The 26,156-nt window shown below is 41.6% G+C and overlaps 1 protein-coding gene across 2 annotated transcripts in view; it reads right to left on the bottom strand.

Annotated features, from left to right (window-relative positions):
* PRKAR1B (protein kinase cAMP-dependent type I regulatory subunit beta) overlaps window positions 1–26,156 on the bottom strand; it is a 92,882-nt gene that overhangs the window by 61,684 nt on the left and 5,042 nt on the right. For both annotated transcript variants that reach the window (XM_033074169.2, XM_033074170.2), the window contains exons 3-4: window positions 19,695–19,865; window positions 15,796–15,887 (exon numbers count right to left, since the gene is read on the bottom strand). In XM_033074169.2, coding sequence (XP_032930060.1) covers window positions 15,796–15,887; window positions 19,695–19,865 — 263 coding nt within the window. The remainder of the gene's footprint in view (window positions 1–15,795; window positions 15,888–19,694; window positions 19,866–26,156) is intronic.

The raw sequence follows: 26,156 nt of genomic DNA on the forward strand, positions 1-26,156 counted from the left end.
CAATCACATTAGAAATCTACTTGACTTCATGTGAAACTTCTAGTAACTATGAAAGGCAGCCAAGTTTAAACAACTCCCACAATTTGTAAAAACTAATTAGCAATTTTCTGATTTAGTTTCACAAAAGAGCTATCTAACAGCACAATTTAATTCTCTCCTACCAATATTTTCTGTTGTTGTGCTCCCAGTCGACAGCTCCTTTACTTTGGCCACCAATTTAATACTGATTAATCCTCCTTCCTGTAGCAGCTCCCACTGACATCCACAGAGCTCCTCCAGCTTATAAAAGCTTGTTTGCAGAGATCAACTTTCAGGATCAGATACTCACTTTGTAATTTTATTCATCAGCCACAATAGCAAAGGATATCCAAAAAGTGTTCAACATAGATAATGGTTGCTTATCCTTCTGAATAAAAGCCCAGAGCACAACAGGCAAAAAGCACCTTTTAAGAGCCAACTAATATTAAAATAAATATACTTCACAAAGCCTTCCATGGTTTGCTTTTCACTGCCATTCATCGTTTTTACTGCCCTGGTGCATAGAGTTTCTATCAAGCTGCAGATCAGATCCTACAGCTGGATTCTTCTTCGCCCTGAGAGCTGACACAGTTAGATGCCATTGATAAAAATTTATTTACATCCATAAGGATCTTCTGCTTCTGCCTAAATCCTCTATCTGACCCATTAGCAGCATTAACTGTGGATCCCCATGTGCATCTGAGGGACTGCTGGAGTTCTGCAGTGCTTGAATCTACTCAGGCCTTAGAGAAGGAAGCCCAGGGGGATCTGCACAGGGAGCCAGATTAATCTGGAGCCCAGCAGGCAGTGACAGAGCTGTCCCTGCTGTGAGCCCTGCAGAGAGGCTGTCCCAGCAGGAGCAGTCTGTCCATCCCTGCAGCCCCTCTGGCACCCCCAGCCCTCCTTTTGCCCCTCTCCCCAAGCAGACACAGCCTGGAGCCCCAGCACTGAACCTCCTGTTTTCTCACCCAAAGGGCTGCAATTCTCTCCCTTACTTCACATTCCACACATTTTCACATGTGTAAAGGGAAAGCAGCTGTGCTGTATTTTTAGCTTAACTAGTTGAAAGGAAAAGCAAAGGAAGCTAAAATCAGAAGTATTATTTTGCACTATTGAGCGTATTAATGACGCCTTTCCAACCTCATCAACATTCCCATCGAAACTAACATGTTAATTTATATTCTTCATATAGTACTAATTATGTGTACAGCAGCATGATAGCCTGTACGAGGAGCTATCTCACTACAAGAGATGAAAACATAATGTTCTGATTCTGACCTCGTGATGGGATACATAATTAATTACTCCAAAGAAGGCTGATTATAATGGGACTAAAATGTGGTTCTGAGAGATGCTTTGAATATCATGTAACTACAAAAGATGCTAAGTAGTTTTATTTAGAGGTGGTGCCAGTGATGCAAAGTTCATTTGAAATGGCACACGAGTAAGTCAGTTCTGACTATACATCCCTCCAGCATTGCAAGGAATGGATGTTTTCCACTTGCAAAGAGCTGTGAAGGAGCTGTGAACACTACTACTGTTTGTTCCACCCTGATCTCCTTCAACTCTACTGTAACTGAAGTACTTCTTATCTAATCAAATGCACAGACATGTCAACAAAAACATTAAGAAAATTACACACGTTATACAGAAATTATACAGGAATTCTTTTCTATGAGGGTTTTGAGGACCTGGCACAGGGTGCCCAGAGAAGCTGTGGCTGTCCCATCCCTGGAAGTGTCCAAGGCAAGGTTGGATGGAGCTTGGAGCAACCTGGGATAGAGGAAGGTGTCCCTGCTCATGGCAGGGGGTTGGAACAAAATGATATTTAAGGCCCCTTCCAACCTAAACCATTCTGTGATTCTATGATACACTTCTCATGTAGTAAGGACAAAAAAAGGTTAAAAAGACTTATTTATTGATTTTCCCTACTAAAGAACAGACTGAATTCCTTACAATGTCTTGTACAGTCCCACTATCTAGAAGTTCCAGCAGTATCTAGGTAAGAGGAAAAAAAGGTGCACTCCACAGATGTGCATTAACCCCTTCAGCTCCAGTGGTGGCCACCCACTGCAGGTACAGCAGTAGGAGCCTGTGTTCTGGGTACCTTCAGGCCTTTATAAAAGGATTTGTGAACAGAGGAGAGTGTAAAAAGGGTTTCTATGTCTTACTGCTTTGGCTTAGACTTTCAGAGCACAGGGCAGCAATTTTGCAGCTGTGTTAGAGACAGCTCAGAGAGCACCAGCGATGCCCAGCTTTGAGCAGCTCACACACTGCAGTGCTGCTCTGACAACAAATGGGCTTGGAAGCTGCATTTGCATCCTCTGGGTTTTCCTCCTTTGCCAGTGCACAAACAGCCCTTCCTCTCTCACAAGGCAGCACCTCCACAGAAAGGTTTACATCCACACAGCATTTGGGGGAGTTTTAACATAAATACATATTTTGACAACTTTAAGCTGAGCCAGCTTGAAAATTCGGCCAAAGTGCTTTTAAGAAGTGCTGCTGGTACATAATACATCATGGGGGTTTAGCTGAGACAAAGGTTTCATTAATAGCACACTTAAGAAATTCTGTAAGATGGGTGCAGATTTAAAATATCAGTTAGACTCCCCTATAATCTCACATGCGTAAATAACAGGAACAGCCACAGAGATTTTGAAGCAGTCCCAGGATTAAACCAGATCAGCATCAAGGCCACAAAACTGCACATCTACAAGGACCTGCAAAGTCAGCTGTAACACACTCTAGGAACCAACAGGTAGAAGAGCTGAGACAAAATGCAATGAGAAAAGTGTACAAGAGGCAACATTTTTCTTGTGATAGTCTTGCTTTGTACAAATCCCTGACCTGCTGAAGTAGACTTGTTTACACACTGAAGTATGGGGCTTCGTTCTCTCACACACAATAAAAATTTCAGCTAATTTGTATATTTGTGGTAATCTCAATTTTAGCCTCCAGGGGTTGGGGTTGGGGAGCATGTTTTTTACTGCTTCTATTTCCTTTGTTACTTCATACCTCTCCTTTTTAATAACCTTGATCACAGTGACCCCAGGTGGCAGAGACAACCACGGCTGCTCTCAGAAGCTGAGCCAGACCTTCACATTTCATCAGGATGCTGGGAAGTCCCTGTATCCCAGCCCAGAGTCCCCAGAACCAGCCCAGGACAGCTCAGACACTACCATGGCTCTGGAGAGGGCTCACACAAGTCCCCATGGGACAGGACAATCCAAGGTTTTCATCTCAGAACCTCCACTCCTCATTTATCATGGAGCTCTCCCTAATAAATCTTTAACTTTGCCTGAGCCCAGCAGCACAAACTCCTCTATCTGGGCTAATTCAGGCTCTGAGAAGCCCAGGGAGGGACTGGCAGAGCCAGGCAGCTGCTTTGCCCCAACTCACAGGTCTGTATTATCAGTTTGCTCCACAGACACGCACAAGGCTGCTTATCGAAACAAGACACAGACCCAGATACGACAAAAAACATTAAATATTTTCCAACACCTTGATTTTAATAGAACTTAGTCACCTTAATGCCTTTCTCCAAGCCTGACCTGCCCCACTTTGCTGCTCCAGCTGCCTCAACAGCTCGCTGGTTTTAATTTTTACTGCCTGAAAAATGTCAGCTGCGGCAAGTTTGCATTTTGTGACCCGTCATGTAAGACAGCACAAATAAAAGCATTACCAATGCAATATACAAAATTAACAGTGGGCAGACAACTCCCAGTAGCTTTTCCATCTTTAAAAACCTGAGTTATTTCCCACTAGAAGGGATCAGTGAGTTTTCTCAGTTCTGCTGAGATCCACAGCCAGAGCATTGGTAAGGCTTTGCTCAGAGCCTACACTCCAGAAGAGAAGAGTGTGCTTCAGAGTTGATGTAAAAAAAAATAATTTAAGTGCAAAGGGAAATTTTTCAAGCTGCTCACCAGAAGAAAAGTCCTACTCACCAGAGCAAAATGTCCAACACTATTTATTACATGGTACTTGAATTTTGTGTCAATTAGCCATCGTATACAACCCTAACTTTAACTTCACATGTGTGAATTTTAATTTTGTGCCAAACCAGCTCTGAGGGAGGGAAGGACAAGGGCACACCAATGCCTTTCCCATGAGGCTGCTCAATGATTGCTGCTGAAGAGTTCCCTAATGGCAATGAAACTGTGCTGCCATTGCCAGAGGGTGTCACTACGGCACTGGAACAAAGCAACCAAACAAATAAAACATAAACAAGGGATGGGGAGAGACCCATCAGAAATAAGCTCTATGTAACCTTCACATGAACTGTTCATCAGCTCACCATTGGGCTTTCAGAGCACAGTTCTGAAGTCTGAGTACAACATTACTCTGTATTTTCTCTTTTTCCTGTACCTCTGGTGCTCTAATCTGGGAGGAAGAAAGGAGCTACCTATTAGAATTGTTTGCAGAATCTCCATTGTTCCCACATAAATTCACCTTGTTTTCCATGAAAGTATCCTTTGAAAATGAAACTATTCTAAAAGCACATAGTTCACAGACACAATAACTGTATTTGTAAGGTAATTGTTTTCACAGCAAATTGCTGCAAAAGAAATCTAAATCTTCTGACATAATGACACATAGCTCAGCTAATTAAAAAGAGCCAAACCGAGCATGTTCAAGTGATCTTGAGTGCTTGGTTAAAATCCTAAACCAGAAGAGGAAGGAAGTGAAGGAGCCAAAGAGCTCAGTAAATGACAGCACTCAGAAGGCTGTGAAAAACCCTGCAATGCAAGGAAGATTCCAAGGTGCACCAAATTAGTAGATTTATCGTCTTCATAATCTAAATGCAATCTACTTATTACTGGCAAATGGCAGGAGTCACAGGGCCATGAGCCTGTGTTAATGTGGTGTATGATGGCCAAGAATCCTGGCAGGTGTGGGAATGCACGGACAGCTCAGGCAGGAGCTGTGCAGGAGATCAGGCACTGCAGAGTGTTGGTAGCTGCTGCTCTGAGTGTGGCTGTCAGTGTCAGAGGGTGGGGTGACTGTGAAAAACAGAGCATTGAGTCCCAGATTACACAACACACTGAGCAGCTTCATTTCAATTATATTTTGGTACCAGGGTAAACTGACTGATGTGTCTGGGTGTAGTTTTGATTAGGAAGGGCTGCTCCTGCAAAGTGTTCCAGAGTTCTTGTCAACCTGTCAAGGAATCAAACCTTGTGCTCTAATAATAGAACAATAATTTAATATTCTTGGAAATAAGTTCTAGTCAAAGCACAGGATTTAATAAATAAGAGAAGAAATATGACACATTTCATACCATTAAAGAACAGTAGGTAAACTTGGATCTGAAACACATATTTTCACTTTTTTAAACCAAGTTTCTAAAACAAAGGAAAATCTGCATGGATGTTGTAACCACATTGCAGAAAGCAGCTACATGAGGAACATGGGTCAACTGCAGTGATTAAACTGTCAGGACTGAAATCAGGGCACTGCTACAATATTTTAATATAGCAAATCCAGTCTATCATGGTGAAGGTTCAGTTGGCTGTTCTGGGAATTATTAGGATGTCAAAAGGCCAAAGTCTATTTCTGGATACTGGAAAGTAACTCCCATTCACCTCATACAATAATGATGTGCCTCTGTCAGGGAAAAGAAGAGCAAGCAATTCAAAGGTAGCAGCAAAGTTTCCTTAAAAATCTTTTCAACAATAAATAAGAAGAAATTAAATTCAGAATATATGCAAATCTGTTGGGTTTTTTTTCTCCCTGACTTTCACGACAAATAGACCTCTCAGACTATCAGACTTGAAAAATACAAAGATGTGGAAAACAGAACTGGAATTTGGCTTAATGACAGCAGACTTGGTCTTTCATTGCAAATGCAGAGGGATGTCAGGAGGTCCAGGCTTCATGTGGACCTTGTAGTGACTGTAAATACATAACAAGCTTTCAGGACAGAGAGGTGTTTTCCTATTGATTAGAATTAAAGCTCTAGGCTGAGCAGTTTATTCTGCTTACCTCAATTATCACATCTGGAAAATTAAAATTCTTCAATTTGTGTCTCAGCCTTTATTCTAGGACATTCACTCACACGAGCAAAGAACTTTCAAATCCTCTGGGGTCATGGTACAAATCCACTTTTTTCACATGGTTATATCCACAAACAGAATAAACTAAGCTTGATCCTGCAAACAGTGATGGTAATTGCTGATCTTTTAGTTATTCAGATGGTGCAGGATCAGGGCTTAGGAATGCAGGACATGTGGAAATAGGTTAGATGTGACCAGGAAAAGAGTTTTTGTAAGAAGCCAAGCTGGGAAATACTGAAGAAAATGTCTTAGGAAAAAGCTTGGGCTGTTTGGGCAAGAGAACAGAGTGTTCAGTGCTGAGCACTGGGCTCCTGCTCTGGGCAGCAGAGCTCTGGGTGCCACTCACTGGTGCTTCACCCTCTGCATCAGCAGCAAGAGGAGCTGTGCTGTGCACAGCACCCCTGACACCATCTAACACCAGCCACAAAATCTCAGAGGCTCCTAAATAAACCCCATCCTTTGTAACTGAGCTGAAACAATAGCCTAAAAAGAGTCCCAGTATGTGCCTGCTTCAGACATCCAAAAATCAGCCGGGCTCCAAGTTGTAAGAGCTTGGCTTTCAGGAGGACGATGTCATACAAGAGTTTGGTTAACAGGAGATGGCTGCTGACTCTTCATTAAGTGAAATAAATTTCCATGTCATCACATTTTGCCATCTTTGAAAAAAAAAACCCTCACAATATTCTGGAGCACTTGGGAACACACTGTGAGGACCAGCACGAGCAGAGAGCCAAGTTTGATCTGAAGGTTTCAAGCAATGGAAAAATCTGCCACATCCCAAGCTAATTTAAATTATGGATCAGTTCCCTGATTGCTCTAAAAAGAAAAACTAAACTTTTCCAGTCTGAATGTGCCCAACTTCAGCCACCAACTTTTGGATCTCACATGGATCTAACATGTCTTTAAAAGAGATTGTTGCTATCACTTACCTTTCCCTCCCAGATATGATAAATTCACCTTCATTCTGCTTCAATTAACTAAATAACTAAATACACTCTCCAAATACAAAACTGGGAAGATGCTGAGTGCCTTAAAATAGCATCTGATGCTGTTTTTTGGATATGCACTATTATATTTTTGTTTTAATGCACCATACAGAGACATTATACTTTTCTAATGCAAATTTCAGCTGTCAACAAGCATGTCTTTGGATGATTTATAAATCAGAGCTTGAATAAATACAAAACAGACAAAATCCCTGCAAAGAAAATGATAGTTTGGAGGATTTTGGTTTGTTTTTTAATTTCTGAAAGCAAAAAGCAAATTGAAAACCCAGTTTCTTTTTCTGCTTTTTTTTAAAAAAAAGAAAAAGAGAGAGAAAAGGAATCTGGTGGTGCCAAAGGGTTAAAGTATCCCATTTCGGGCAGTCTGAATATCTGAATTTAGCAGCTGACAGTGCATGGAGTGTCAGTCTCTTACAGCTGTTCCAGTTGATTCAAAGACCATCTTTGTTTCTCGAAATCTTAGCAACTGTTACTTTTTTCCGAAGACAATGATAGACCAGCTGTTACCTCACAAGACGCCATGTACTTCAGGTCAAAGTCTTTAGTAAGGAACTTGTAAAACAAGAACTAAATCATTGTTTGGGTTTGTCAGGGGTTTTTTTTCATTAAAAGAGAGTTAGCAGCCTAACAGTCAAATAACTCACACTCGGTATTCCCATTAAGTGCACCGGAATGACAGAGAAATTTCATCTGCTTGTTGAGTTGAATTCTCTCCTTCTATACAGAAGAAAAATCCCACTACTAAATCTTGTAGTATTACAGGATATTTTTTGTTTGAAGGGCAGTTTCTGCCTTTCCAAACACTGTTATTAGGTGGATGTCACCTCATCATGGAAATGCACAGGTCTAACAGTCAGAATGTAAGGGGAGGATTTTCAAGAGAACCTTACACGAGTTAAACATTCACTTCCACTGTATATCAGTCAGTGGGAATATCCAGTTCCTTTTAGCTCTTTGAACATCCTCCTCTAAATGAGTAAGGAAGCAGCTGAAGCACAGAGTTTATCCCCCAGTACCAGTCACATCCCCTTGGAGACACCAGGCTTTCAAAGCCATGCGAGTTTGCAGAATCAGTCCCTCCTGAAGACTCAGGAGAGGAATAACTGCTGACAGGTTACCTACAACCCTTCTGGGGGGTGGAAGAAAGGAAGCAGCTTTTTTAAGAGCTTTAGTTGAAATAAACCCTTGTCCCTCCCTGCACAAAAACAAATTACTGCTTCCAGCAGACAGACTTGCTGAGAAGAGTGGATGTTCCTTTATTCAACCTTTGTGTTTAATTCCGCAAAGCCTCAGCATTGAGTAACGTATTTGCAGAGCCACTGCCAGCTAATTGTTGTGTAAAGAAGCACAGAAAGGCACGGTCATCCTTACTGCAGTGGTAGAAGAATTTTACAAGGCCTGTTAAATTCAGCAGTAGTCATCATTTTTCTCTTTTATATATAGAGAGATAAGTTTAGACCCAAGATTGTTTCACGAGCATGCATGAATACTATTTGCCTCGGGCTGTTTTTTCTAGATCTAAAAAGGATTTATGTAAATAACTTCTCTGCTTTAAGTCTGTTTTTCAGAATGGGTGACATACTGCCCATATGTAAACCAGTGCTTTATGCAGAATTAAAAATAACCAGCATTAGGCATGGCGCCGGCAGTATTTGTGATGGAGAACATAAACTGTCTAACAAAACACTGAGGGTGAATCACAACCCCTAAAAAGCTAAGAACTGACAGTATTTGTTTCTCGAGATAAAAATATCCATAAATACCAAATGGGTGTGCTTTTAGTTTTGTGTAAGAGAGCAGCTTACCTACCAGGCCAAATCCTGACATCACAGAAAGGACAGTGCTGATGCTGCCAGGCTGCTGCAAGGGATTGGTACCAAAGCTGATACCATCTCCTGACCACTGCTGAGAGCACAGCTTTGCATAGCTAATTTAAAGACTGCTGCCTGCAGGCACCACAATGGTAATTAAAGACAATAATTCTTGGACAAATGAGAGGGATGTACTGGAAAATAAAGTCAGTGCTAAATTCGCAGCTAATCCTTCAACGGAGAATTGGATCATTTATTTTCCAAACTGCTGGGCAACTCTACCTGGTTTCATTTCCATCTCTGCTGCCAGATGATTCTTGTCTCCAAAATCCGTAATTTTTTCTAGTTTAAGTAGTATTCCTCATTGGCAAGTTCCAGTTCAGCAAGACTGAATGTGCTTCCATTTAAACACATGAATAGTTCCTTTGACATCCACAGCAAGTCAATGGAACGACTCACAGTCAAACAACACACTTTTAAACACCATGAGGAACCAAGGCCATAAACAAGGCACAAAAGGCACAAAGAAAAGCTGGATTACCAGGCAGTTTACCTGGAAAATACCTTGGTGTTACCCAAAGAAGAAAAGCTTTGTTTAGCGTGCCTTGGTAAGTGTGAGTTTCCTCTTTTTGGTTGTTTAAAACCGGAATTCACAGGACAGGCTAATCATCCAATACCACTGATGATCAGGAAAAAATCTCCCACACAGTGAGGTTTTGCACCAGTTTTTCAGTACCAGACCTGTTACATACACATAACATATCTTGGATATTCCCACCTCCTCTGCCGCCAAGCCAGCACTGTCTGCTGACAATCTCCTGAAGTTCCAGCACAGGTGGGGCATTCACCCCTTTACAAATCCTCATCTGCACAACACTGGAATCATGCTGCATCTCCTCTCTTCTGCTGTCCCTAAAAGGAGGGTGACCAACTCTGGTCACTAAAAAAAATCCTAATGTAACTCAGGGAAGCCGTGCCATGGATCAACAGAGCCCTGCAGCCCCCACTGCCCTTCCTCACTGTGCAATCTCTTTCTCATCTCCTAATCTTTTTTTTTTCATCTCTCATCTTCCCAATGGTTCAGCTCAAGACCTTGGGCACTCTTGGCAAGGTTTATTAAAGAGGTATCCACACATCTATTTCCATCCTCTTCCCTGCAGTGACTAAAGGAAATTAAGGTGCAGTTTTGCCACCATTTAGTTTGATTTGGGTCCCTGCTGCTGCCAGAAGGGGAGATCCTGCCCTTCCCCTTGATCCCTGCTCCTTCCTGCCCCTTGCCAAAGCGTCTGGCAGCCAGGGTCAGGGTGGGAGGAAGGACCTGCTCTGACTGAAAATAACCCTGCAGGGAGGATCACTTTTCAGAGAGCTGCTCTGGCTCACCTGGCCATGAGAGCAGCAGGAGCAAGCAACCAAGGCTTGGCACTCACTTCATCCTTTGGTACCAGCCCAGAGTTCAGCTTAAATCAATGGTGAAACCATAAAACCATACCCTGGGTTTTCTAGCTAAGCTGGAACTCTTCTTGCACTGTTCTGCACACTGCAGGCATGTATGAAGCACAGGCAGAAGCTAAATCTGTGTTTGTTTTTTAACAAAAGAGTTAAGTTACAAATGCAAGGAAAGCACAGGATGTGTAATGAATATGTCATAGCTGTGGCATCCTGTTTCTAAAATATCTTGCTCCTGAATGGTGCCGTCTTAGGTTTCTTCCACATAAATGAGGCTTTCCAGCTGGCCTGCAGCCAGGGCTTTAATAAAACATGGTATTATGCAGAAGTGAATAAAGCTTATGGCAATAATAATGTCCTTGAAATTCGCTAATCACCAGAAGTTTCAAGAAGATTTCAATATGAGATCAACAGGACAACAATTAAATTCACTTGTTGGCTATGGAAAGCCTTTTCTCATGATAAAATATGTCTGTATTGAAAGAAACCCCAAGTCTTTAGTGACCCAGATGAAAAGTGTGGTTTTTGAGTTTGAAGACAATACCTTGCTGCAAAGGAGCTGCAAACACTTCAAAACATTTTAGGATGCAAAATTACTACAAATTGAAGAAAGAGTCTGAGAAAATAGATAAACACACAACAGCTAAGAATATTAGGGGAGCGGTGACCAACAGCATAAATACATGGTGAAGATTCATGGCCAAAATAGCATTTTTGCAGGAAAGGAACCGCTGATTATAGTGGCCACATCCTAAAGAGGACTCAAAAATATCCCATTGCTGTGAAATTTTTAAAGAAACAAGCAAGACATGGAGCAACTGGGGAGAGGTGAGAACAACAAAAATGGTAAGTAGGCTGAGGAACCTGGTCTGCAAAATGCCAATGGTCAAATTTACATCTTGGTCCCAACAAGCACACATATTAAAAAATGCTCTTTATCCTCCCACCTTCACCATGTAGGGACCATACAAGAGAAAATGCAACACTGTGTATTGCTGAAAAAATTAGTCTTCAAGTTCACTTCTTGGTACTTTTTTTGTGTCTTGATAAGAGCTCACTATTTTAGTAAAAGCATTAAATACCGTTTTGTGCCTCTTGCTTTCAAAGTTGTTTCACGCCATTATACTATTCAAATAAACCAATTTATTAATAATGCAAGCAATAAAATACACACAAGTATATTTTGCATTTTCTGAAAGCTGTTGCAAGCCTTACAGCTGCCTGTACATTAGTAATAAACGCTTCCAAAAATTACATTAGCTAAACATGGATCTACTCTCTTTACTCCTTGATGAACAAGTTTGACACAGCATTTACACACAGATATGAACATTTAACCTTTCCACTTTTTATGTGGTCAGGAGGCCACTGAGCTTCTGCACAGGGACTGTCAGATGTGCTCATGACTCAGCAGAGCAGTTTGGCACTGGTGACATCCTGGAAGCAGGAGTGACACTCCTGCTGCTCTCAGCCCTGCTCTCTCCCCTACTGGTTATTTCAGCTACATTTGCTTCTCCCCCTTGGCAATCATCAGCTCTGGGTCCAGCCTCCATTCCCACAGCAGCTCACCTCTGAACTTCCTCACTGCCCCCCTCTCAGTGGCTGCCCCTGTCCAGTAGAGACACAACATCCTGTCAATGAAATGATGAAAAGTTACTTTTTATTTTTATCCACAGAAGAAAAATGAATAATTTCTTCCTCTTGATTCCCCTTTACTATTCAACATCACAGCAGGGCCAAGTGGGTGTGCTTGTACTTCAGCATTACGTGATGAACAATGAAAAATCTTCATAGTTACACTGCTGGCTTAGAAGAGATTAATCAGAAGAGGTTAAAAAAAGGTCACTCAGACTGGCCCCTTGTCACCAATTTTGACTTTATACACCATTTCACAACTAGGAGGCCTTAGAGGACGTTAATCTGCTGGATATCCAAGAGTGGGAGAGGAAATAGAAGGCTGCCAAGGAATGGGTGTAATTCTATCTGTGCATAGACAGAAATCCTGCAGTGGCTGCAGAGCCAGAGCAGCAGAGCATTGGCCTCACCCACGTGCAAAACTCCCAGGCAGCACTGACCAAGAGAAGGGGGGAAGTTGATGCAAACTCTGAATCACCTTCAGAATCTTGAGATCCCCTTAGAAGGGATGAGATCAGCAAGGAAATTCCCTTCAAGACAAACCATGCATTCCCAGTTATTCAAATCAGAACAGCAGCTCCTCACAGCTAAAACCACACTCCCACTCCAGCTAATGAGCATTTTGCCCCTGGCTTTGGAGAACCAGGACTTACTCCAGAGTTTAATCAAGTCCCAAGAGAAAACAGTGGACTGCCACTCAGAGCTGCACTGTTCTTTGCAATGTTAGCAACTCTTGAACATTTTGGCAAAAGTTGTTGATAACCAGCTCAGCTGCTTTTGGTGCTGCTGCAGTTACATTTCCCTTTTATTGTATTTTTCAGTATAATTTTACACCAGAGACTCTGTGCAGGACATAGATGGCAGCCCTGTTTGAAGCAAAGGGAAAGATTTGATCTAAAATAAGACTTGAAGAAAAGTATTTCCAACAACAGTGCAAAAGATGTTTTCCTTAACTTCAGCATGACTTTTCATGCAACCAACCCTTCCTAGGGAATATCTGACACAGATGATATGCTAAACTCTGCCTTTATAAATAAGGGGTTAAGTTCCACAGTTGCCAAGCAGCAAGTGCAACACAAGTCAGAGCAGGCTAAAACAAATATGTTTTTGAAGAAAGAAAAAATGTAAGAGTCATCCATTGTAAATGAGAAATTGCTAGTCCATCCTTCCCCCACCTGAACACCTCCTACATTTTGGTTAAACGTGAAATTAGATAAAACAATGATTATATCTTCAGTGTAGCACTGAGGAAAACAAACACAAGCCAACAAACGCCACCACTGCAGCACAGAAAAGAAAATAACCTTACCTAGCTTTCCACCATTCCAAGAGCCCAAATGAAGGAATTTACCACTTACTTTGCTGAACTACATATTTACATTAAGAAGATGCAGAAGTGATGGCAATGGTTTGCTCTGACTTGCTGACTTCTCCACACTTGACAAATGCAACCAGACAAGGGTAAGAGCATGATGTCAATTTATTCCTTCATTTCAACCTTGTCTGCAGAGCAGAATATGCATCCTTCTGAGAGCTCCTTTTCTTCTCCCCATGTCAGCAATAGCCTGCTGTGCTCATCATGAGGCTCAGATGAGGCCTCTGGACACATCCCTGAGCAGGGAAATGGTTTTACACCTGACCATGCTCCAGTGCACAACCCAGGAGCTCCTGAATCTTTTGACAGCAGAGGCAGAGCACACCTGGCCAAGCAGAGTCCACAAAGCACCTGCAGCACACATGGGAGCCTGCAGGTCTCTTCATCCCTAACACAGCTCCATGACAGGACAGAGGAAAATGGGACACAGGGAATGGATAGGAGAGACCATGGTCATGATGTGCAATCATGCAAGAAAAAGTATTTGTCCTCCAGATTTTGTCTCTCACCCTATTTTGATAACATCTTACTGAAATGTCCTTTTTTCCAGCCCTAAAACCTGTCCTTTAAGTGCCTGTCACATCAGCATGCTGACAGTATAATCAGGATTTACAGCAGCTCTGTACAAGGATTCTCCTCTGTGGGTGAAAAAGCTAGGAGAAGTGTACAAAGTTCATCCTCTTCTAATTACTCCAGAAATCTGCATGTTAACATGGTATCATTAGAATTGCAAAGTAATTAAATTGTGTAAACATCTGTGAGAGGGAGCAAAATTTGCAATCCTGGAATGTGCTTTGACTGCAAGCATTTGAGCAAGCCCCCTGAAGGACTGTGCTGTTGGTGTTCTGTGAACTAAAACCATCAGTATAGAGAAAGTTTTTTGTCTTTTCTAACCATGGAAGCACAGGGAAGTGGGGTTGGTGAGCAGTTCCTGACCTCACTGAGCCTTATCTGCTGCAAGGCAGGACTGGTGCTTGTCACTCCTGGCAGACCAGGAGTCTTAATGGTCTTGTCTCTTCTCCTTGATGGCCTCAAGTGGTGGAGACTCCACAGCCTGCCCAAGCAGAGACCTCTCCTTGGATCTGACCTGACTCTTTGAATTTGTTGTTCTCTACCCTCCGGCCCACAGAGCAGTTTATCACTCATACAGCATTATTCACATGCCATTATAAGCTATTATTGCATCCCTCTGCCCCAAGTTTTATTCTGCAGGCCAAGCAATCCCATTCTGCCCTCAGAAGTGATGTTTTCTAGGTCTGTGATCATTCCCACCACTCCTCCATGAATTTCCTTGAAGTGCAGTGCCCAAACTGGACGCTGTGTTCCAGCTGAAGTCTTTCCAACACTGGGACATCTTGCATGCTCTGTTTAGTTACCCCAGCTAAACATTAGTATTTCCAACAGAAAGCTTGACATTAGTGACTATTATGCAGACCATGAGTCACAATAAGTTTTACACAGTTTTTCAAGGAACTACCAAAACTGCAAAACTGTCTCACAGTCATAGAGGTGTTTTTCCTGTCTGAGGAATACTCTGTATTTGGCTCAGTGTCAATCCATCCTGCTTTTACCAGAACATTCCTTCAACCTGACAGCATAGTTTTGAATGCTGCCCTTGTCTCCCAGTGTTTTAGCATCCCTTCCCATCTTCATGTCAGCTAAAATTCAGCACTGGTAGCCTGTCCCACCAAGGCTACTAACAACAATAATGGTGAAAAGCAGAATAACCCCTTCAATGTACCCTTCCATTGGAGTGATGGACCAGTGGTACCTGATATTTGGTATAAATCCATCAGTTTTGTACAGACTCCACACTGGTTTCACTAAAAACACACTTCTCCTTTGTTTTTGGTTTTGGTTTTTTTTTTTTTTTCAATGAAATCATCATAAAAATTAATGTCAAACACATTACTGGAAGTTGACCTGTTTGCCTCCTTTGTGCCTCCCCCAGCTGTCAGTTCTGGAAAGACATTTTCAAGTCCTTAAAAGTTCACATTGGCTGTTACTGAACTCCTTGGTCTCCTTAAGGTGCATATAAATAATTTGTTTGCCCCAGTTTTTCCAAGAACAAAACAATTTACCTGTCGTTCCCTGTTCTCTTTACAGACTTTATGTTTTTTCATTCAGCACTTGACCTGTCTTCCCTGAGTTTCAGAAGTAATAGCAAATGCTTCTGAGGTTGTTTTATTTAATTAAGTAATCTAGAATAAAGTTTATCAGGCCCATCTGTTCTAAAAATATTAAATATGTCTGAATACACTCTAACCTATTCTGATCCTTTTTTACCTTGTGATTTTACCCTCTGTCATAGTACCATGAGAAGTTGGAGGGTGCATCTAGCATGACTCAAATCCATCAGTGAGAGCAGTTCTGAACCCTGAGATGAAATTTAATCTAATTTCTTGTCCTCACACCAAGCTATGGGCTCCCTTGAGTCATAAATCCTCTCCTACCTTCGTTCATTGTCATCAAGATGAGCAAAGAGCACGTTCTTGGAGATGGCCTTAGCCAGAGCAGTCATAGTTTTATAGTCCTTTGGAATAACCTGTAGAGAAAAGAATGAAAGGTAATTACACACCTGATTGTATTTCTTCAGAAATCGTGAGATCTACAGAAAATTCCACTCTGCAAGAAAATGGATGCAATTTGATTTCAGGCACTAAGATGGGATTAGGCTGTAATATAAAACCACTAAGAAAGTAATAAATTACAGTTTTGATAATGTGAGGATACGATTTTTTTTTCTCACAATGACACTCAGAGAAGAAATATAAGATCAGGGATGACTGGGGAGATGGATATCCATAAAATACTATCATTAGGAAGAGCTGTGTAGTCTCCTTCCAAATCTCTTGGACTGGGCAAAAGGTATTTTATATTCCTCTTTCCTCCAAAAAATATCAGAAGCAACCTACTTTTAAAACTGTGGAAATAGCAACATTTCACTAGGAAAAAGGTAAAAATGTATTGACTACATCGTATTTTTCAGTACTGGCTGTGTATAAAGAACCAAGCTCCTGACAGGTCCACTTGAGTCAAAATTCTATGCCTTGGCTTCATGGCAAACAAGAAGATTTTCCATTTGAGAATGAACAGGTCTTTATTTGTTAACTGGAGAGATGTCAAAAGTCCTATTGTGCATGAATTTGCTCAAAATAAAAGTTGAAATTCAGGATTATTTCCACTTTGGAAAGTTAATCTTTCCATTTTGGTAACCATTCAGGTAAGATATCAGTAGACAATGTGCCTCTCTGTTTGCCAAGTATCTTCTACCAGTCAGAGACTCCAAGATTAGGAGAGATTGTAACAAAATTATGACCTGTCAAAGATTTTAATTGTCTTTGATAATGTGATTTTCCTTACTAGTTTAATTGTAACAGGACAGAATCAAGCAAAGCAGAAGTTTTCAGTGTTTAATAAACCTTACTCCAATCTGAAAACCAAAATCTGTTTGTCAGTCTCAATTACTGCACTGTCTGACAAGGAGCATTTACCTCTCACATTTTCTTGTGATAGAAATAGTGTGTCTGTCTGTTGCAGGTTACTACCTGTGCTGGTGTGCAGGTACTTTCCTTCCCTCATCCTGGAAAGGCAAGGAACTACCCATCCAACCAAAAGACGGATGTCTCAAAGAGTAAAACTGATGTAGAACCAGTTCTGACAAAGAATTACCAAGATTTATTTCACAGGGAAATGCTGCACTGTGAAGATCTAAAGTTAAAATGGCTTCAGACCTCTCTTGTATTGACTGCTGCAGTCACCAGATTATTCAAATTAAGTCTAGGGAAGTACACATGCACAAACTGCCTGTTTGTATCAGAGTGAAACCTAATCTAATTGATCTAAAAGTTTGAATTTCTCAGTGTTAAATGTGTCCAGTATCTTATTCTTGTTTTTTACCCTATCAGAGGAGCGCTGGATTGAATTGCAGACCTGAACCCTTGCTCTATTAGGAATACACCAGCTGCTCAGCTTACCGCTGATGAGCCAAAAGGGTAAATAATCAGATCACTGAGACATTCAACTCCAGCCTCTCTGTCTGATTGTGAAATAGCACTGACAAGCCTTTCTCAGTGTAAATTTGCAGCAGTGAAAGCCTCAAGGCTCTGTGGGTTTGTTGGGGCAGGGACACAGAAAGCACAGGAGAGATTCTCTAGGTGTAATCAGGCATCTGACCAAAATCAATTGCTGGTAAGAATTGCCTGGCCATTTCTTACCTCACCCTTCCAAATAATCACTGAATGTTCTCTTCAAGCTGATAACCTCTTTAGAGCAAGATTCCTGCTCTGTTAGTTGTTAACTGTGTTTTGTCAGATGTGTTGACAAATTCTCCTTTCTCTAGTTCAAGGATGAACTAACCCTCCACAGAGATCTTCCCCGGAATGAAGCCATGCCATGTGCTTGCTCAAATCACAAAGCTAAATCTCTTTTCATTTTCTCTCCAGGGACATAACTCATTTCGCTGCCTCTAGCACTACTCATGCTCTAGCTCACCCCTACACGATCCTTCAGGCTGGCTTATGACCCAGATGTGTTTCTATCCAACACCTGAATTCAAGCCAGCGCTTCTTCCTGACTACTATCTAAAATTCCATCTGTTTGCAATAGTCTAACACAACCTTTGCCTTGCTTTTACTCTTAAATTTGTTCCATAATTTGTCCTTCAGTGTCTCCTTTTATTTCTGTGTTCTAGAAATCCGTCACAAACACACATCCATGGGTTTTGCCGTGGGATTCATTTGCTTATGGCAGAAGACAAAGCACTGACACAAATCATTCCAGTGCTAGCTCTGTATTGCATCCAGCATCTGTAGCTGTACAAGAAACTATCCCCTAAATTATTATTATTTAAGACCAGTCAGTTCCTAGGAAATTAAAATCATAACAGGGCTAGTCACAGAACAGACAGAATATGATCTGTATTGCTGCTTCTGGTTCTTGCCTACTCATGCTACTGTCAGGACTCACTGACATCACTGCTGAGAAATGAAGAAAACAAAGTTTACTTCAGGTTCCATTATAAACATAAAAGAATTACTCAGGGGGGTGGGAAGGGGTGTTTCCTTTGATTTTCAGAAGAGTCAGATGGAACCCATAATAAACAGAAACAAATGGGATCTCTTCACAGAAGTTTTTTAGGGGGAAATTGCAAAATGCACAGAAAGAAAAGTGTTTTAAAGTGGCTTTTGAAGTATCACACAAGTTTTTTAACAGTGCAGGGCATTCATTAATAGCTAGACCACAGTGCTGTTAAAATTTACCACTCATTTGCAAATATCATTTAACTGTCACAAGAATACTCTTACACACTTGTTCTTAGGATGAATGGCTCTCCTAATTCTTTTTTTTCTTGGGACAGAAATCCCCAGAGCAGCCAGGGAACTTGTATCATAAGCAGATGACAAAAGCACATCTGACTGGAAAGGCAAAAAGCATTCTGCCAAAAAACAGTGACTGACAAAATGTATTCCCATAAAGAAAAAGCAAGCTCTTTGAGTTAAAGCTACTCCAGGCGTGCACAAAAGCACATTAGTAGCATCTGTCAACCTTATGAAATGCATTTTCAGCCTGGCTCCCTAAACAAACATGACATATGCTATTGTAATGTCTCTCTTTTCATAATCTTTGAAAGCTTTAGCCACTGTCAAAAAAAAAAAAAAAAAAAAAAAAAAGAAGCAGAGTTATTAAGAGATATCAAAGATTTGGTACTTCTGGTACTTTTGTGAAAAAGGCATTTAAAAAGAGAGAAGCCCAAATTAGAGTTTCTAGTGAAGAAATTAGCTAATTTGGGATTGGCAGAAGAAATTAGCTAATTTGGGACTGGCATTTCTTCAAAGACAATGGTAACACAAAATCACCCAAGTGTGGTCAACAGACATCCAAACTCCAATGGCTTAAGTGGTACCTAATCAACATAGGAAATATGTGTCTGAGTGATCTAGGAAACCTAAACGACTTAGATGAAAGAAAACTTGAGGCAGAATTGACTTTTGGAAACAAAAAACAGGAAATGCAGCAATAGAAAATCTGTCTTCCAACAATGTAATGGACTGATCAAACTCAGAAGATGCTGCAGTCGGTGACTATCAAGAAAATGGCTGAGAATTACTGACCCTGTTAGACAGGGAAACAGATGAAAAGGAAGGAGCAGCAAATGCTGAAATCCCATTGATAGGGAAAATCCTTAGTCAAGGAGACAGCAGAAGAACTTGAGTGTGAAGATGGTCAGCCCTGCTCACGCCAACATGAGGACACCGTCCTCCAGGCTGGCCCAGGACCCAAATCAGGGACAAAACATGAGTGACTCCATTGTGTAGCAGATGTCAGAGGCACGGGGATGGTGCCACATTACCTTTCTGACATAGGAAACAGCATCTTCCTCAGTGTACACCTCTGCACTGACCCCTCCCCTCCTGCGCCGCGCCTTCACCACCGGGTTGGGGGGCGGAGGGGAAATCTCATCGTCGTGAGAGTCCGACTGGGAGCTGGATTTCTGCCGAGCCAGGATCTGCTTGCATTCTTCCTGCAAGGCAAAAAGAGACAATGAAACACCTCTTACCCGTGGGTATAGTCAAGTCACCCTTCCTTTATGACTGTCAGCAACCCTTCTGCTTCTATGTTTGGGTGACTGTCAATCTGCACTGAGGAAAGAAAATTACAAATTCGATGAGAATAGCATTAACTGCAATGTGTGTACAGGTTTTTGACCTGTTCAACTCTTTCTTATACATCATGGCAACCAATGTATATAAAGAGCAGGGATATCTCTGCAGCTACTCCTGGTTGAGAAAGCAAAACAAGCCTCTTTTGCTTACTCTCCAGCATCACAGCTGCTATTTTGGCTTGTGCATGTTGTTGTCTCTTGTACAGACAACTGGTCAGAAGTCACACATTGATATATTAGGTAGTTTTCTTCATCTTGCTCTGCTTTGCAAGCTTACTGTCACCACAAACAACAAACATGCTCCCTACCCCAGAATTTCTGCCATACAACTGATTTATAACCAATGGGACTCCTTCCAAGCAAGTAAGATCCAAGGTAGGCTCCAGAGGACCATGAAAGATGATGGCTGGCCTAGCACCAGCTGGCCAATAGGGAGGTTATTCTCCAAATTTCAGGCTTGTGGAACAGAGAATAAAATAAGAAGGGGAATCTCTGAAGAGAATAACAAGAATAGAAAACAGTACAGAAACCTTCAAGGAAGGAGGTCAGAGTTGCAAGACTGTCTATTCATACACTGAATTTGACTTCCAAAGGATAGAGACAAACCAGATTACCCATAATTACAGTATTTTCCCAGAGCCTCATGTTCTATCCCTCAGCTTCCTCGGATTCGAGAAGTATTAAGGAGTAAAATTCCCTTTGCATCATCCATGTCTGTCAGTCAAAGGAACAGGAGCCTCTGCTCAGACCCTGCCCTTCTCACCCCCTGGCACTGCTCAACCATAACACAGTGCCCTGCTGCTTCCCCATTCCAACCTTCACTGATCCTGCTAAAGGCAGGGAGAGCTGGGCATGGGGTGGGCCAAATGTTGTGTTCCCTGGAGCAGGAAACCAGGGGGTATGAGCAGGAGGGACACAGGCACTGTCAGGAGGCAAGCTGGCTGCTGCAGCAGTAGCCCAGTGTTCCATCTGCTGTCACCTCCACAGCCTGGAGCCCCAGTGCCATGCTGAGGGATGTACACGCAGCCATCACCCCACAACTCCCTGAACAGCCCCAGACACCTCAGCTCAGCAGACTACCCAAAGGAAAACACAGCAAGGCTGAGCTCCCTGCACACCCCATCAACCAACGTTCCTCCAGCAGGGATGCCAGAACCTGGCCTGTGTCCTACAGGAAATTTCCAGTGAGATTTTCCATTCAGAGCTAGGACAGGAGTGAGTGGAGGAGGGAGCATCTGGGAGCACCAGCACGAGTGGCAGATCACCAACATCACCAGCTGGTCTCACTGCCAGAGGAAGTGACTTATCCACAGTTCATCAGGTATGGCACAGAAAAGGGCACTACAGAAAACTGGCACAAGCTCACAACGTTCAAGCTTGCAAGAAAAATGAATGATTAATATATGTTTTGCCATATATGTTTTGCCATTGATGTTTGCATCAAATCCAGCCATGCCACCTGTCTTTCCTGGTCTTATTGCAGTTAATTCCTGCACCATCACTGACACCGCCCTTCTCATTAACCTCTGGCACCAGTCTTTGATGCACTATTGCTGCTTGAAATAAATCACTGGACAGTATTTCCCATGCTGCATGACTCAAAGTAACAAGCCATACATTATTGTTTTGAAGAAGGCATTATTGAAATATTTAGGGACAAGCTCAGAAGTAAAACATAGAGGGTTGGCTAAAGATCTGACTTTCAAGATCTTGACCTGCCTCAAAAAGTGCTAAGTTCTTTCTGAGATCAGTTGTGGTTTAAATATGGCATACAACCCCAAAATTCCCACAATACAGGTGACCTTGGTGATGTAACCAAAAAAAAGGACTTTTCAGATGTATTAAATCCTTACTGAAACTTTTTAATTTCACATTCAAATAGCAGCACTAGATATGTAAAAAGTTACTCAGCTAGATTTTCCTATAGTGTAAGAATGTAAAAAGTTACTCAGCTAGATTTTCCTATAGTGTAAGAACTGCAAATTCTATTTCAGCATTTTCATCAACTTCTTCCTTACTCCTCTCTGTCTCTAGATTCTTTAACTACAATCAAGCAAAATATTTCAAATACAAACGTGTGTTATACATTACAATTACATTTAATATCTAGTGGTTAAAAACAAAAGCTATGACTGAAGAATTTCAAATAACATTACTGACTGCCTATGTCTGACAGTGTTAATGGTCTTTGATTATATCAAATGAACACAACCATTTGCACCTTCTTCATGGGCTTAACTGAAAAGTAGTAAAACCTTTCTGAAGAATAGCAGCTAAAATTTAACTAAAAGGTGAGTACAAGAGGGCAATCGGGTAACTAATGGTGTGCAGCACTCACACAGTTCTTATTATACAGAGCATATTTACTCAGAGAGAAGAGTAGTAGTTTTCCACACTTGAATATAAAGTACATTCTTCTCTCTTCAGCACACATTGCATAAAAGCCACTTCCAAGGAATTAATAAATAATATCTCCCCTGCCCCAGCACAGATTTATATACAAAAGAAAGCTCGGTGAGATAAAATTAATACTACAAAGCATGCTCTTAAACTCAAATACTTTTAGAAGCCAAAAAGATTTTAAAGGATTATAAAAGTGAGTTACAGTGTGATTCATTTTAAAAGGAAGTCTCTTCACTACCAGGTCCTTTCATACAAACAGCAGGCAGTGACTGGCTGGCTTTTCCATACGCTGCTATTTGAGTCTGGGAAGGATCCCCATTCCTGAACTAGAACGTGCCCTTTGCAAATAAAAGCTCTGTCCTGGGCTGGGCTTTCAGAGAGATGTCTTCCATATATCCTGGGGTAGAACTGCACAAATGCAGCAAGTGTTTGAAAGGAGGAATGAACTGTCTCCAGAAGAGTTCTTCAAACACCGATCTTCAGATGCAGCTTGATGTGAATCCTTGTGCAGAACTCAGTTACCAGTAAACACCTCATCATCTTTTGTTGTCATGACAACAAATGGTATCTCTCTCTCTCTCCCTCTCTTTGGATGGCACTGATAATTCATAATCATATTGCCCAATTATGTCCACCTTCAAATGAGAAAACACATGGAAAACACAACAGCAAGACAGTGTAGCTTCCTTTGATCGTTGTCTCAAATTGAAAGAAGAACCAATAAATACAGTTGCAGTAACCAATTTATCTTTTGAATATCCACCTGCAGCTACAAGAAGCTGAGGTATAAACCTCAGGAATTTAGCATATTGTCCTCAGCATCTTCCCCAGATAATGCTGCCATGAATTTTTAATGAGTTTTACGCACAGCAAGTGAAGCAGCCACAATGCTGAGAGAGTTTTTAGGTTTACCCTTCCTTTCAGACCACTGCTTAGGAGCACACACACTTCCTGACCCAGAAGCTTTCTTCCCTATCAGCAGGACCATTTCTAAACAGAAATTCACTTCCTCTCCCAGTCTCTCCTTTCAGGCTTTGTCACTACCTGAAAACTCAGATGAGTTGGAGGAAGGAAAGCACCTAAGGAGGCTCCAAATCACTGTGCAGCCTTACAACAACATCCCAAGAAGACCTTTAAAAGCAAGTCAGACCTTTGATATCAAAGCTCAGTACCTCCACTCTGCTTCCTACAATTTATACATTGCATTCAAAAACAACACCACCAAGTACACTCTAATTTTTTTTCCCCCCAAGCACATTCATTAACTTTTCTGACTGACAGACCTGGATTATTCACAGAAAATGTGCAGGAAGGTTCATGCACAGGTAACTAATCTCTCTTTGCACTGGAATTGACCCAGAGGAGATGCTCTCCATCTAGGAGGGTTTCTACCACCCCTCACCACTCCTTGGGGCTGATGATTTATAGCAACTAATAAAGGCCAAAGGCAAAGCACTTCACTTTGCTGGAAGCATGGGACTGATGCCATCACTAAAAGCAGGAAAAATCTGGGAGATCTTAATGTTCTTTCCAGTCTTATCTTTGCCAGGACAGACAATCTTTATGATCATTCAGCCTTGGTATTCACAGTTCCAAATACTGTTCCACTGTTTTCCCCCTGGTACATGCTACCTTTTCTTCTGCTTCTAAGAAATATCTTTAACATGCACTCCCTACTGTCCTACCAAGGTATTTACCCACTCCACACTTATCCTCCACTTTGATTACTATTTCTGCATTCTCCATGGCCTCTCTGCATCTCAGCTCATTCCCAATTTCCAACCCAGGCAAAATTGTCCTGCCAAAAATCCACCTACTCTGATGACACTCCAGCTGCATGGTTGATCTTTCTCAGACCCTGTACTGCCATTGTTTTACCTCCTGCAAGCTGCTCACACTTCTTGTCTTCCCCCCATCAGTGTCTTCAGCACCCCAACCCATCACCACCTCTTCCCCACTTCCCTAATTACGCCTCACAGAAAAGTGAGAGGTTGTGTTACAAAACACAGACCCTATTTTTGATACTTAAAATCTTATATAATCAAAGAGAATCATAGCCAACACTTCTGATTCTTAAAATTCAGCCAAATAACAATGTATGCATGCATAGCTTGTGTAAGAAGAGACGAGCCCACATAGAAGTGGATTAAGTAACCTGATGAATGTAAAACTGGGGAGCTTGAGATGTGAAACAAAGACATGTTCCAGGCAGAATTCTCTCTGTGTTCTATCACTGCACTCTGATTTTGTTAGGTTTTGGCTTTGAGACTGGGAAAGCTGCTCACACTTGTGGACACACAAAGTAAACAGGGAGCTCAGCTATAATATGTTCCACACAGGCTCATTAGAGCATGGGTTTGCTTATAACTAATTTTATTTCTCATGGAAAAAGCTTTTTTTTCTCTTTCTGCTTTTGTTCCCTTCATGCTCCACCTTTCCCTAAGCCTCCTGCATGTAGGAAAGTTTGCCTGAAGGGGTTTTAAAAATTTACCTCGTTTTCCTTTACCTCTTCCAAGAAAACTGTCACCTCTCACAACAGTGCCTGGGGCTGACTCTGGCAATCACAGAGGTCCCACCCGAGCTGCTTTTCTTGCAGCCCTTCCCAGCCCTGATGCCAGAGGAGAGGCAGGAGCAGGGGCTGCCCAAGCCTGCTCAGAAGTGCAGTCACACAGCCAGGGCACCTGGTGTTCCCACTGTTATTCTTCTATCAGCATCTCAGGTATGTTCCTGCATGGTTTACCCACCACCAAGGAGATGCCACCCAACAGCTTTGCAAGCTTTGAACGATATTATTATTAAGCTTTCTAAAACTACTTAGTTAATGCATTTTTTCTATAGTTTTTCTCAGTGTGGTTTTGTTTCAAATCCATAACCTCTCTCCAGCTTATCTGAAAGCAGTGAGTTATACTTTGCATAATAATAACCTGTAATTTTAATAATTAATTTAATTGGTTTAGACAGGTTCTGGTGGAAATTATTGATTGAAGGACTCCTTTCTGTGACAAAATACAAATACTGGGGGAGAATACTGTCACAGAAGAAGAGCCTTGTGTTCAAATTTTGATGCTCGAGTACCTTTGATAAGTGATAAGTAAATAAAGTGTATTTTGCTAACAGAGAGTGTGTTTGTGGGTTATTTACACCTCCTTTTCCCCAAGCCAGTTCCCGGCAGAATCCTCCCGTGTGCAGTTCTGTGGGAATCCAGGACATCCCTCCGGGTGCCCTGGGTGGTTCGAGACCCAGGCAGGGGCTCAGGAGCCTTGGCACAGAGCCTAAAACCCCTGTGCCTTTGATTTCTCTCCCTGAGAAAAATTGCCATCCTTACATGAAGAATTACAAGTCACAAAAAATAAGTAGAGTGTAAGTTAAATCATTTTAAGGTAAAAAAGTAGGTTTTTAAGATTGTTTATAATAAGGGTCTAGAGTCAAAATACAATAACTTGAATGTGTTCTGTCCTTCTTCCTAACAACCATCTTTTAAGTAATGTTAGCATTTCTAGATTGGTTTAAAATAGAACCAGACTGTACAATATCAGTGATAAGTATTAGAAGATAATTGTAAATAATGTTTGCATAGTTTTTAGTATAAAGACAGTGCCCATCCCAGAGGCAGGCAGTGTGCCTGGGGCTGACCTGCTGGAAGGACTACAACAAGTCAGGGAAAAAACTTCTTGATAAAATAAAATAAAATAAACCATTTCTGGAAAAAACAGAAAATCTCTCCTGACTCTTTCTGCAGTGCTAGGG

This window comes from Catharus ustulatus, chromosome 16 (genome assembly GCF_009819885.2).
Source record: "Catharus ustulatus isolate bCatUst1 chromosome 16, bCatUst1.pri.v2, whole genome shotgun sequence".
NCBI classification, from domain to species: Eukaryota; Metazoa; Chordata; class Aves; order Passeriformes; family Turdidae; genus Catharus; species Catharus ustulatus.